Source organism: Cibotium barometz, chromosome 14 (genome assembly GCF_041138505.1).
Source record: "Cibotium barometz isolate CiBa-2024 chromosome 14, ASM4113850v1, whole genome shotgun sequence".
Lineage (NCBI taxonomy): Eukaryota > Viridiplantae > Streptophyta > Polypodiopsida > Cyatheales > Cibotiaceae > Cibotium > Cibotium barometz.
Genome location: NC_141059.1, coordinates 52086934 through 52100800, shown reverse-complemented (window position 1 = coordinate 52100800; position 13867 = coordinate 52086934). Strand labels below are relative to the sequence as shown.

Below are 13867 nucleotides of genomic sequence, written 5' to 3'. Positions count from 1 at the left end.
CTGTAGACAGTAAGAGTACATGATAGGAATCCCTGGAATCAAGAAAAGAAGTCGATGATGCTTGAGCAACAATAATCTCGAAATCTGATCCTCCAAAGGATATATACTTTAGTTTGTTGTCATAGGTGAGGAACATACCTAATTCAAGCTCATCATTATCATGCACCAACCACACTCCATCATCCAGCCATCTTATGTCTGAAGAAGTAGGGATGTTTGGATGGTGAAAAGGAATCACTTCTCCACCTGCATCTTCTTCTTGCAAAGTGGCTTGAGGCAAACTTGAGTCAGGGCCCTCATTCCTTTGCTCATGCAGAACATGTCCTTCATTGGCTTTGATGCAATCCACATGATCTACATGGCACTACAACACTTTGGTCTTCAGAAGGAATATCCTCAACCTTGTCTGATAAATGCTCTTCATACACAAGCCACATGAACTCATCCCATTCATTGCCAACACACCCATCCCGTGCTTGGTTTTCCAAAGCGTCTTCTTCTTCCTCCTTGACATACAAGAGTGCTTGAGATGTTTCTTCACGAACATGTTCTGAATAGGTATCTGAGTGAACCCATCCTTCGGGATTAAACACTTTGGTCCTTGTAAATCTTGAAGCTTAATCTCCTTTCCTTGGTCATACGGCAGAGTAAGAAACCTATCACAAACATTGAGTTCCCAAGCTTTGGTCCTTGTAATGGCATTTGGAAGCTCACCAAAGGTCCCACAAGTTTCAATACCTGCATTGAGTGGCACATAACACCACTGCCAAGCAAACTTGTCATCACTCAGCCCTCCCGCTCCAAAAGAACTCTAGTCAAAAGCACCTTTCATCTGGATCAGGTCTACATAGGACATCCTGACACATAGCATCAAAGGATATATCTTCACAAAGACTATGGGACCGAGAAACTCTTGATCTTCCCATGACACAAAGCTTTTGCTCTAGTCATGTAAGTATTGGGGTTCAAAGGGAAGACACTAGAGTCTTCATTATCATCACCTGCAAGTATTGAAAAAACATGGTCACCAACACTGGATCCCCTGTCTTCCTCATCCTCATCCTCCATCAATCTTCCTTGTGAACTCCCAATCCCCTTTTAGTCTTCGAAAGCCTTCATGGAAACCTCCTCATCATAGCCCAGCAACTCGTCCTCAGCTTCATGTACCATTTCCACAAAGTCATCCCATGTATTGCCCTAGCTCTCACCTTGTTCTGCTCCCCATGACGACTCCTCTTCCTGAGTAAAGGAGATGATATGCTTCTCCTCTTCATGACTTAACACTCTGGAATCCTCTTCATTGTCTCCTTGATAAGACATGTCTTCAAAAGTAGCTTGAATTTCTGGTGTTTCCTCAAGGTTTCTTTGAGCAAGGTATTCTGTGGAAGGCACATTGTCCATCAATCGGGAAGACATTCTTTGATTCACCTAGCAAAGCATACACACCAGATGATAACATAGTATACATAGGCTCTTGAAACATAGGCTTCTCTTTCAAGGAAGGTACGTTGATCAAGCCCAGCTTGAACATTTTCCATTCCTTCTCTTGAGAAATCTTCACTGCATCTTCAAAAGTGCAAGGCCTTTTTTGCTCCACCTTTACTCGTAGTGGTTTCCTCAAACCCAAAACGAATCTTTCCTTCTTCAGCATTGAAGGGGGATCCTTGTTGCCAGGAGACTCTCTCCACTGGTTCTAAAGCTTCGAGAAATCTGCTGCATAACCTTCAACTATTTGGTCCTCTCCTTGATGTAGAGCCAAGATCTCGTGCCACAGGTGCTCTCACTCTATGGAACTGAGTCACGAGGGAAATTTTAGCGCCATGATAATCCAGTTGAACCAGAGAAACACCCAGCTTCAAGGATGCAACATAGCCCTCGAACCACCTCTTTGCCTCTCTTTGCAAGCAGAAAGGAAGGATCTTTAGGAGCATGCCAGGATCTTCTTTTGCTTTCAAGAATGCTGCAAACTCTATCTTTTCCAGGAACCTATTCACATCTTCATTAGGTAACCCATTAAACTCAGGGAGGTCCTGAGCCATGTCAGCAATCTTTGACAGCACAACTACTCTGCAACCAAGCGATTTGACGTGGAAGTACCGCCAAGGGATTGCAACCAGTGTAACACACTTGGGATTACAACCTTGGGAAACTTACAACCAAGCCAAGTTTTACACCACATCATCCGCACAAACACATAGCAAAGCTTTTGTTCTCTTTACTTCCCTGCTGCTTCACAACAAGCCAAAGGATTGTCCTCAATGAGTAAGAGCTTCATCACAACATGCATCCAGGTCCACCATAAACTGAAAATCTTCAAGGAAGTTCTTCCGTGGCTTGAAACAACTCTTTCTACACTATCTCACAACACTTTGAATGCGTTCATTCCTCAGTGGGGGTGCCAAAACAGTGTTAGGTAGAGCATTAAACATGCACTTGCCTCTATAACCCTCGTATCAACACTGTATCTCAACCCACTAACACAACACACATGCAACACTCAACACTTGATCCATTAGTCAGAAATACCCCAAAGAAAGGACATTCACATGATCTACCAAAGTGCGGGCACCCCCAAAGAAAGGACATTCACATGATCTACCAAAGTGCGGGCACCAGAGCAATGTAGATAACAAAAGTTGCTCTTAAGGTGCTATTCCAAAATACAGAAGGTTCATGTCGGTGAAAGGATATTCAGCCAAGGTCTTCATCTTCGAAACAACTAGCATCAAGGGACAAATACATGATAGCTCAAGGCAATTCTTCCGAGAGGTTGGAAATCCAAGTTGCCCTCCTTCCCAACTACTCTCAGCCTTCAAGGAAGCAGTCCACAATCCTTCTCCTCAGAATGACAACATAACGGCCTTCCCTCCACCTCCCTTTTACCAGGAGCCTCTCGGGCCTCAATATCAGCAGTGTCTCAATCCTCCTTTGTGATGTCTTTTGCTTCCTTCGCCTCCTCTGAAATCTCTTTGGCTTTGTCTTTTATCCCCCTTCCAACTGCTCTCAAGATGCTTATATATAGTGTGAGGCTACGAGCACCAAGAGCAGTATGCCAAGTGGCCATCATGCCACACTCCCTTCTCACTACGGCAACCTGTGTTGGCAACCGGCCCTACCTCTGTCATCACCCATCAGTCCACCATAGTTACTAAGGTTGGCTTCCATATGCCGTCGCCCACTCCTCATGCAGTCAGCCTGCATAATAGCAGCACCACGTATGTCCAACATGGCCATTGGCCCCCATAATCTTCTATTCCTTGCCTTCCTCCATGTTAAGATTACCACCGTGTGATGGCGTTATCACCTCTTTCCTGTTTTGCTAGGTTGATGTGGCCGACGGCCACCTTTCCTCGTTTTTCTTGAGGCCACTGAAGTTAATGCGTTAAAGTTGTCCTTTTTTTGAGTTTATTACTTCAAGCGCTGGTTCATATGCCCCAAGGGAAACACTTACAATATGTTGCTAACTCCCACTCACCGTTCCCTAACCAAAGTTCAGATGCCCAAGGCTCCACTATCAAAATGTCTCCTGACACACTGCAGTAGCCACTCTTGACCACTAGCCATCATGAATATCATTATCTCATGAAGTAATCCCATCCGAAGTAGCACCCCCGAAGTGTAGAGACACCATCTCAACAACAAGATTCCTCAGCATCCACCATCTCTGGCAAAGCCACATTGATTCTTGGGCTAGGGCAAGCTCAACATCATCAATGCCATAGATGTAGCTTCCTCAAAGACAAGATCCCAGAGCACCAATCATAGTTTCATCACCAAAACCTCTTAGACAATACTATCGGGCTATGACATCATCAATGCCATAGATGTAGCTTCCTCAAAGACAAGATCCCAGAGCACCAATCATAGTTTCATCACCAAAACCTCTTAGACAATACTATCGGGCTATGACATCTCGTGGCAATAACATCATGGTGCCACCATCATTGGACCAAAAGCACATTATACGGAGTGTTCATTGTCAAAACTTTATCATCATTTCTTGAATGATAGTCACACATAACAGACATATGCTATATTTTGTACAACGATGAGATTATGTAACATTCCATCACATCATGCAAGCACACTCGTTGATTATCAAAACCACTTTGTCATCTGCAAGCAAGGGATCCTACTACTACTCTAGTATTTTTACAAAGAAACCACAAAGCCAGATGCACATGCCTTCCACTCTTGTACATGATTTTGGGGTTCGCCAGTTTCTCCTAACAGTGTATGTGGGACAACGTTTTGCCAAGGAAGGTCACATTGTTCCTTTGGCAGTTCCAATGGCCAACCAAGTGCCGAACTACGAGGCTAGTATGGCCGGCCCAGTGTGCACGTTGTAGCCACCCCCCTTGGAGTTGTAGTGCCTTTGGAATTGCAGCAAAGCGCAAGAGGTTTGGCAGAGGATTCTTTGCCTGTACATGATGGTGTAGTCCACATTGCGCATTAGCACCTGGGGGCAGTGGCTTGGGCGACGGAGTTCGCCCCTGCCCTCTTTTTTTTTTTCCGAGAAAAGATCCTTTCATTAGTTATGTAAAAAACGCCCGTAGGGCTACAAAAGAGATCTCTCCTGCTCCTAACAGAGAGAAGAGCAGTGAATACATCATGGCAGCCCGGGAGACTCTCCCTAGGTGCTGCAAAATACAAGCATCAGTCTAAAGAACTGAGCGGCTAAATCATACAATAGGGGGGGGGAAGAGCCAAACAGGTGGCCTGTAGTGCCAACGGGGGGATCCCGTGTGTAGGGTGTAGAACGGGCCGCAGCGCCAAGTGGTGTGAAAGGCCTGGCGCCGTAAGATCGCCTCATCCGAGTCTCCCCGGATGCGGTCGTACTGTCCTCGCAGGGTGTGGATCAACTCCTGCCAAATCCCCCGAACAGTCTCTGCTGGTGGCTCTAATCTCCCCTCAAAGGCCGTAAAGCACCGGGCCCTCCAGGTGAACCAGATGGTGAGGCTGCTGAGGAGCTCCCATCGTAAATCCCTCTCCTGTGTCCAGCTGGCGGACGAGAAATCCGGTGCCGGAACCAGGCGAGGCTGGCCCCTAATAAATCTGATGGCCTGACTGCCCTGCTCCATCTCATAGCCCATAGCAGGCCCTGACGAAGTCGACCAAGCAGCGGCACCCCACGTAAACATACCCTCTGGAGAGAGGGGGGCCAGAATACGCAGCATCCGCAGCCAAATCTGCTGTGCCTGAGGGCAGTCCCAAAGGCAATGTCTCTGTGTCTCCATAGGGTGGCCGCATCGGACGCAGGCCGCCGGAAGACCGCTGTAAACAAGCCAAGTGCCAACTGCTGAGCCCCTGTGGGCGACCAGCCACTGAAAAGCCGAGATCCTGCAGGCCTGTCGACTAGCCCAGAGCCGAGCCCAGAAATCCTCTAGGAACTCCTGTGATAGTCCCTGCAATCGCCAATGCCCCGCTGCCGCTGGAGAAACCGTCCTCCTCGCCGTCAAAATATGCCGTCCCAGCCGAACAGTATACTGGAAAAAGGTGATCTCTGTGGCCTCAAGGGATGCATAAGGATCATGCCACTCGTACTCCCCGGGGTCCCACTGTAGCCGGGCCAAGGGGCGCGCTGCATATGCCCATATGCGCCAATCCGGGAGCACGTCAGCAGGGTCGGGGTCAATATGCCACTTCCAAGAAGCGGCAGCCACTACCCGAATCCTCTGAAAGGTGCACTCTGCAACCAAAGGCGACTCCACCTCCACTCTCTGGAGTCTGCCCTCATCCTGAATCTCATAATAGAGGCATCTGCCATCCTCAGTGCTAGCTCTGACAGCAATCAGGATCTCCAACTGTGTAAAGGCTCCCATCCACCGAGGGGCCACTGGCTCGAGAGGTGTGAACCACTCCTCTGTAAGTGCCTCCTGAATATCATCCCTCATAATCAACCCCCCTCTGAAGTGACTCAGCCTCTCCACCTGGGTCTCCTCTGGTAGACTGCAGAAAGCCTGCCAGTCTCCAAAACTACGAGCTGGGCCTGCCGCTAAAGGTCCCCAGGCTAGACGAGGCCGAGAACCCAGCATATGACCCTGCTCTGTACGAACCGCTGGGCTCCAGATGAGCGGCTGCCTGGCCCGCTCCTCAACACAAGAAGGAGGCCGCTGAGAGAGCCCCGGTCTCAGCAGCTCCCAAGCTCTCAGGATACTCAAAGCAAATCTGTCCTCCCATCCTCTACTGAGGCCTGTCCTCCTCATCTCTATGAAGATCCAGCGAATCTCTGGTGCCCAAGTACCCCCTGCAGGAGGCGCCCGGGCCTGCAGTCGCTGCAAGAGGAGCTCTTTCCAAGGCTCAGTGCCTGGAAGCAACCCCCGAACAATAAGCTTCCCCAAAAGGCTCTACTCTGATCGACTGGATCTATAATGCCCAAACCGCCCTGAGCCAGCGGAAGTGTAATAACTGCCCATGCAACCTTTGCCCGAGCTGGCTGACCGTCCCGCCCAGACCACAGAAAGTTCCTGATCAGCCTCTGTACCTGGCTGATGCAAGAGCTCGAGAAAATCCAGCAAGACGTAATGTACCACATAGTCGCTAACAGCACCTGATTTGCCACCACCACCCTCCCAGCCAAGGATAGTCGAGCTGTACTCCAATACAATAGCTTCTTCCGAATGCTCAGAAGAAGCGGGGCAATCTGCTGCTCAGGTGACAAATCGAGGCCAATCTGGCATCCCGCACTGCTGTGCCTGGAGGAATCCATCTAAAACCGGGGTCCGGGCTCCATGCCGGAGTGGGAGCACTACTGATCCAAAAGGCCACTGTCTTGCGCCAATTGATCAATGCTCCCGAAGCTGCACTAAAAACCTGGAGCGACTGCTCTGCCCGAATAAGATTGGCCTCTTGGCCATGCAAAAATAAGCCCGTGTCGTCTGCAAACTCAGCATCAAGCAAATCCTCCCCCCGGACTGGGAGCTGGAGTCCTCTCAAACCAACCTCCTCTGCCGTCAAATACATGCTCATAGCCTCCGCAAAGAAGAGAAAAAGGAAAGGGGCGAGAGGACACCCCTGACGGACTGATCTGGTCAGCTCAAAACTCGGCCCCCGACCTCCTGCAATCAGCACCTGGCTGCGAGCTGTGGAATACAAAGCTGCCACCCCTCTAATCCATCCTGGCTCAAAGCCCAGGCGTAGCATAGTGCCCTCTAAGAATCCCCAATCAACTCTATCGTATGCCTTCTCAAAATCGAGAAGCATCACGACCAAGTCCTCGCCAAGAAACCTAGCTCGGGCCGTCGCCTCCCAGAAAGTAAAGATGTTGTCAAGGATACTGCGCTCCTTGACAAATCCTGTCTGAGTAGCATGAATCAACTCCCCCAGGAAGGGCTGGATCCTCAAACTCAAGGCCTTTGCTAAGACCTTGTAGACAGTATTGAGGATCGTAATAGGCCTCCAATGCCGAATGTCATCCGATACTCCCTCCCCCTTGGGGATAAGATAGATCAAGCCCTCTGAAAAGCTCTGCGGCATCACCCCAGTGTCCAAAACATGCTGAAAGCCCCTGCGGAGGCCTGGCCCCAAAAGGTCCCAATAGCGCATAAAAAAGGCCGGCGTCAGTCCGTCCTCCCCTGGGCAACTATGTCACGGCAGGACCCTCAAGGCCTCGGCAAGCTCAATCTCTGACAGAGGCGCACCTAGAACTGTGCGCATATGGTCTGTGACCCTCCTCTGCACATGGGCCCACACAGTCTGTCTGCACACATCTCGATCCTCAGTGGCTGGCTCCGCTGAAAGCAGGTCACTATAAAAAGCAGTGGCAATGGCTCTGATCTCCCCGAGCTCAGAAGCTATCGATCCATCCGGTCTACCAAGCTCGCGAACTCCTGCTCGCGCATGACGGGGTCCAGTGATCTCAAAAAACTCCCCAGTCACTCTATCACCAAGCTGCGTCCACTGAGAGGCCTGACGACGATAGTAAAACTCATGTCTCTGCTCCTCTACCTCTCTAACCTCCTGGCGTGCCTGGCTCAGCTGGGATGCCACCCACTCACATGCAGGCTGCTGCTCCTGAAGGCGCTGTAGCGAAGCAAGGCTGCGTCTCAGTCGTTGCTCCCGCTCGCGAATCTCTCCCAGTCGTGTCAAAGCTGCAGCATGTAGAAAAGAGCTAAGATCAATGAGTCCCTGGGCACACTGGCCCGCTGCATCCTGGTCAGAGCACTGACTATCATGCCAGATCCTCTCAATGTCCTCAGCGAGACTGGGATCTGCAAGTACCCTCTCTGGGATCCTCAACTGCAAGCTGGGCTCCCGTGTCCCCTCCTCCAATGTCAGTATAACTGGCGCATGATCTGAAAATGAGGTGCCAGCAAGAATGCCGACGGAGCCCCCTCGCTCCCCTAACCAATCGCCCACATAAAAGCGATCAATCCGAGATAGGTTAGTCCCTCCCTGTCGGCGATCCGACCGAGAGAAACTAAGACTGTCCTGAGACCGGGAGAAAGCCCCATGCTGCCATGCATCAGTGATCCTCAGTGACATGCAAAACCGGTCCCAAGCTGCAAGCTCCGTGCCATGCACTGTAACATGACTGCCTCCCACCCTATCTGCCGGGTCCTCGAGCATGTTGAAGTCTCCCCCAACACACCAATGTGCGGCCTCTGGCAATGCATCTGTAACCTGAGTCCAAAACTCTGCTCTGGCACTAGCATGATTGGGCGCATAGATGTTGAGCACACCCAATAGCTCATCATGCATCCTCAGAATGACATACTGTGCTCTACCAGGCACAATGATCCCTCGATCCACAATGGCCTGCCGCCATACATCTGCAATAACCATGCATACTCCTCCCTGTCCACCCAAAGGACCAAACCCTGCAGACCAAAAAGTGTCCCATCTACCAGGCATCACCGAACCATATCTCCGGATCCTGCTCTCACCCAAGTGGTGCTCCTGCATCATCAAAATGTCAATGCTGCCACCAACCAGGCATCTCTGAAGCTCCTGCCTCAAGCAACCTCGATAGCGTATAAAGTGTGCTCCGCCAAGGCCCTGTACATTCCATGAGATGATCCTCATGGATGCCCTGCTGAGGTGGATGCTGTCTCAGCCGTACGGCGGGCCTTCGCAAGCGGCTTGGATGGAGAGTAGTCCCCATCCGAACGGCTGCGAATCTGCCCACCCGGTGTACTGCAAGAATCCCGGATCAGGCGCCAGTGGCTGTGGCCCATGGCGACTGCCTCCTGCTCTGACAGAGAAACCTCGTGTATACTCACATATCCAGGGTCGCGCGCCAAGTCTGCCACTATGCGCACGACCAAATGCCGAATCCCTGAGGTATCCACACTCCCGGGATCCAAGAAAAAATGAGCCAACTCCCAAAGTCGGCCTATCACATCAGTCACCTCCAGATCGCTCATGTGGTGAGAAAACTCAACTGCTTGAGTCTTCAAAGTGCTGAGAGCGAGCTCTAGAGTCCACTCCCGATCACAAGGTCCACATAGAGGGAACGAGAAGGCCACCGCTGAGTCTAGTGCCTCCTCCCCGCGGGCCGGAGGTATCACTACATGAACTCGAATGGGTGTTGGCTCATGGGGGCCCTCTGCTCCAAAAAGCCGTGTAAAGGTATAATCAAAGGCCTCCGAGCGCTGTCTAATGCCAAGGCGACTCAGCCGACTGCGGACAGATGAAATCCGTGAGGCCCTAATCGGCATAGGTCTCCTCTGTGATGCTCGAGCGAGGTTAGTGCTCAGCGCTCTCCGGACTGCAGGTGAGCGCCAGGGAACTGCCAGGGTCTCCCGGGAAGGTGAGGCGGGCGGAGGGGGAGGAGGGGGAGGCGAGGGAGGTGGAGAGGGAGCCGCTGCCGAAACCGGAGTGGAGGCGGGAGGAGGCGAAGGTGGAGACGAGGCGGTGGGAGGGGACGGGGGTGGGGGGGGTGAAGAAGGGGGAGCTGGCATCTCCTGGTCCTCAGTCGCTGCAGGGGTCTCCTCCTGAAGGGGAGCAAAGCTGTTCCTCACGGGAACCCAGTGAGGCTGAGACTGTGGCTGCTGCTGCAGCGGTCTCTGGGCGTGCTGCTGTGGCTGTCTCCCTTGGCGGCGCCCCTGTCCAGGCTGCCACTCCGAGGTCTCTGTGGCCTGAGCAGGTGTCCCGGAGGCAGCCTGCCGAGCCGAATCTGTGGGCGGGCCATCAGTAGCCTGCTGCTGTGGTGGTGAGGGTCGGGGTCTCCTGCGAGGGCAGGCCTTGGCCAGATGACCGACCTGCCTGCAAATGAAGCACTGGTTCGGGAGCCCCGAGAACTCCACTCTTTGATCTATCCACCCCCCCCCTATCCTAGGTAGCTGAATGACCTTAGGAAGGGAGGAGATGTCAGATACCAACACTCTGACCGAAGGTAGCCCAGCTGCTCTGGCCACCACTGAAGCTGCTGAGGGGCCCGTCTCAAGAACCGAGCCCACCAATGCTCCGAGCCTGGAGAGGAGCGGAAGATACTCCCGGCGGAGACCAGGGAAACAAACTGTAATATGGAAGAGGCGCTCTCCCTGCTCCGTCGCAGCTGGGTCAAATCCTTGCTGCCAAGGCCTGAAGAAAGCCCGAGCACCCCTGATGTCCAGAGGACTCATGGCAAGGACCTTGGCAACGCTCTGGGCGGCCTCGAACTCGATCTGATAATGTCCCCGGCCCAAGAGCTGTACATCCAGGATCTTGCCCACATCTGCTAGAAGGCGGGCCTGAAGAAGATCCCTGATCTCCCCTCTGCTGGGGCGAGTGCCGACTATACGGCAGATGGTGGAATGAGCCTGGAGGCGTTCCACCTCTGCGGTGAGGCTCGCTTCCTCTTCCGGCGAAAGAGAAAGCCTGATGGGGATGTCCTCGGGGGCGGGCGAGGGGGCTGCGGATGAGTCCCTCTGAGGCGAGGCGGGAGGAGTCTCCATCAGAGTCTGAAGCTCAGGCGAAGGCGAGGCGAAAACGGGAAACCTGCAAGAAACGGGCTGCACACGAAGAGGCGGAAGACCGGAAGAAGAGGAAAAAAAAACAGAAACCCCCCTGGGGGTGAAGAAAGGCACGAAAGAGCAGGGAGGGGGCGAACAAACCCCAAGGAGAAGCCCTGGGGGGGGGGCGGCAGCAACGAGAAGGGGGGGGCGGGGCACTGCTGAGAGGAGGCGGGCGCGAGCAGGCGGAGAGGGGGGGGACGAATCAGGCGAAAAAGGGGAGGGAGGGCGAATAGGCGAAGAGGGAGGGGGGGGGGTGAGTCGGCGCGAAGAGGCTAGGAGGGGGGGGGATGAGATGGCGAGAAGGGGGGAGGCGCAGCAGCAGCGAGGAGGGGGGGCGCAGGCAGGCAAGACCGCGAGAAGAAGGGGGGGGGGGGGGGGGGGGCGCAACGGCGAGTAGAAGGGGGGGGAGCAAGAAACGCAGGCGGCGGCGATGGGCGAGCAGCGCAGGGGGGCGAAGGCGGGAGCTTCAGCGAGCTAGACGAGAGGCATTGGTTAAGCGAGCTTCGTCCTTTCACTCGCCCCTGCCCTCTTGTATGAGGAGGCAACAAGATGACAGGCTCTTTGATTATCTTATTGTAGGATAGATGTAGTTCCAAGGATAGATGTAGTTCCAACTCTTGATCTATTGTCAGAGATCTAGTCTCCAGGCACTAGTCAAATATGGGAGATCATCTGCAGCATTTCTTCTTGGCATATGGCAGGCCCAATGTAGCAAGGCCATTGAGGGCATTCAACACCCCCCCACCCCCTACCCGCGAGCAGACTCCATCCACTCCCATCTCGATTGATACCATTCATACCCTCTGTGGCCAGTGGGGGAAGCTTCAGGGAGGTTCGGATTGCATGTGTAGGCGGCGAGAGGCTTTTGTGCACACATGGTGTCAAGGTTTTCTCTTTGAACAGGATGGTGAGATCACTTGGCATTACAAGCCTCCTGTCTGGCTATATCCCCGCACCCCCCCCTCCTCTGCGCGCGGTACTTTTTCTTCACCACTTTTGAGGGTTCTGATCATGATGTACATGTAGCCTTCAGCTGTTTGAGGGAGGTTCGGATTGCATGTGTAGGCGGCGAGAGGCTTTTGTGCACACATGGTGTCAAGGTTTTCTCTTTGAACAGGATGGTGAGATCACTTGGCATTACAAGCCTCCTGTCTGGCTATATCCCCGCACCCCCCCCCTCCTCTGCGCACGGTACTTTTTCTTCACCACTTTTGAGGGTTCTGATCATGATGTACATGTAGCCTTCAGCTGTTTGAGGGAGGTTCGGATTGCATGTGTAGGCGGCGAGAGGCTTTTGTGCACACATGGTGTCAAGGTTTTCTCTTTGAACAGGATGGTGAGATCACTTGGCATTACAAGCCTCCTGTCTGGCTATATCCCCGCACCCCCCCCCTCCTCTGCGCGCGGTACTTTTTCTTCACCACTTTTGAGGGTTCTGATCATGATGTACATGTAGCCTTCAGCTGTTTGATTTTTAACTAATGAAGGGTCAAACCATTTGTTTGATCACATTTCTGGGCGCACTATAATGCGTGGAAATGATGAATAGTATGACTGGATCCAGCAGAGTGCACGACACCCCTAGGGATATTTCTGGAAGTTTTTTTCTAATAGATCCATAGAACCCTCTAGAATCTGAGTAGACGTTGCTACAAGTGATCAAGGCAGGTCAGACCAGACTGCCTATACTTGTAAGATAGGCTGGCCATGCCTGTCCATTGTTGATGCTCTATGTTAGCATCTTATCTTTTCGCCGGGTTTTGGAGCATTTAAAGGAGTAGATGCTAGATAATTATATTTGGGCATCCTCACCCACTTAGGATTCTTCTTAATTTGTTGGACAGTGTTTCTCACCATGTCATTCTTCAACGTGCAGATGATGATTACAGGCCAGAAACCGATTCGCAAGAGCAAGCAGGGTTCTTTTCAAATTGTTGATATTGTTGAGAATATGAGGCCTATTACAAAGGTAGGAAATGGACGGTTTTGCAATGATTTTTGCATGCTAGGGACATCAGATGTTGTGTGACTAACTTGTCTTGGGGAATTGACCTACTGAGACTGTCTGAGTTGTTGTGCAGTTTACAAAGCAAATAGCAGATGGTGAGCTTATCCCTTCTTTAGTCAGGGAGGCTGTACGCCAAGCAGAAGAAGAACGTCCAGGTGCAGTGCATTTAGAGTTGCCTGAAGACATAGCCGGCACAATGACAGAAGGAGAGCTTTTTCCTGTGCATCCGGTCAGGCGCCCAATAGCTGAAGAGAAGGGCATTAAAAGAGCGGTGGAGATGATTGAAGCGGCTACCCACCCTCTGTTATTAGTTGCTGCTGGTGCAAATCGAAAGCGTACTCAAAAGATGTAAATATTTTAATAATGACTTTAGGATCAATAACATATTTATTGTCTGTGAAGTGTTTGGGCCTACACTTCTCCATAAGATTAAATTTACCAATAATGACTTAAGGATCACTAACATATTTTTTGTCAGTAAAGGGTTTGGGCCTACACCTTTCCATACACTGGCTTTTATTTGTTCAAGCAATGCCCTAGTCCTGAAGCATTTCCAAGAGAAGATGATTGGGTTTTTTTGTTAGTGTTAGCCTTCATCATGGCCGAGTCTTGCCTTCAGCTTCGGAGAAGAAGCAATAGAAACTTAATAATGAAGATTTGTCCACTAAGGCAACATGTCTTCTGAAATAACACAAAGGGATTAGGGTTACCTTGCCATTATGATTTGTGTATAAAGAGGATCTCTCAACCGGCTTTAGCCTGTAAAAACACTTCATATACAAATTAGCTCACCACCCATCCACAGCTCCACACCACAGCTGCCCCAAGCTTGAGGTTAGACAAATACTTTGTCACAACTTTGGACCCAAATCCTGGGGTCTCATACCACCAGGAGCCGTCTCTCAAGTATTAGGGTTGAGTC

At 51.6% G+C, this 13867-nt stretch overlaps 1 protein-coding gene across 1 annotated transcript in view; it reads left to right on the top strand.

Moving 5' to 3' along the window:
- The window catches only part of LOC147632168 (uncharacterized), a 149753-nt gene that overhangs the window by 37532 nt on the left and 98354 nt on the right, over window positions 1–13867 (top strand). The window contains exons 3-4 of the mRNA XM_086808804.1: window positions 12814–12906; window positions 13019–13293. Of these exons, the coding sequence (XP_086664930.1) occupies window positions 12814–12906; window positions 13019–13293 (368 nt within the window). The remainder of the gene's footprint in view (window positions 1–12813; window positions 12907–13018; window positions 13294–13867) is intronic.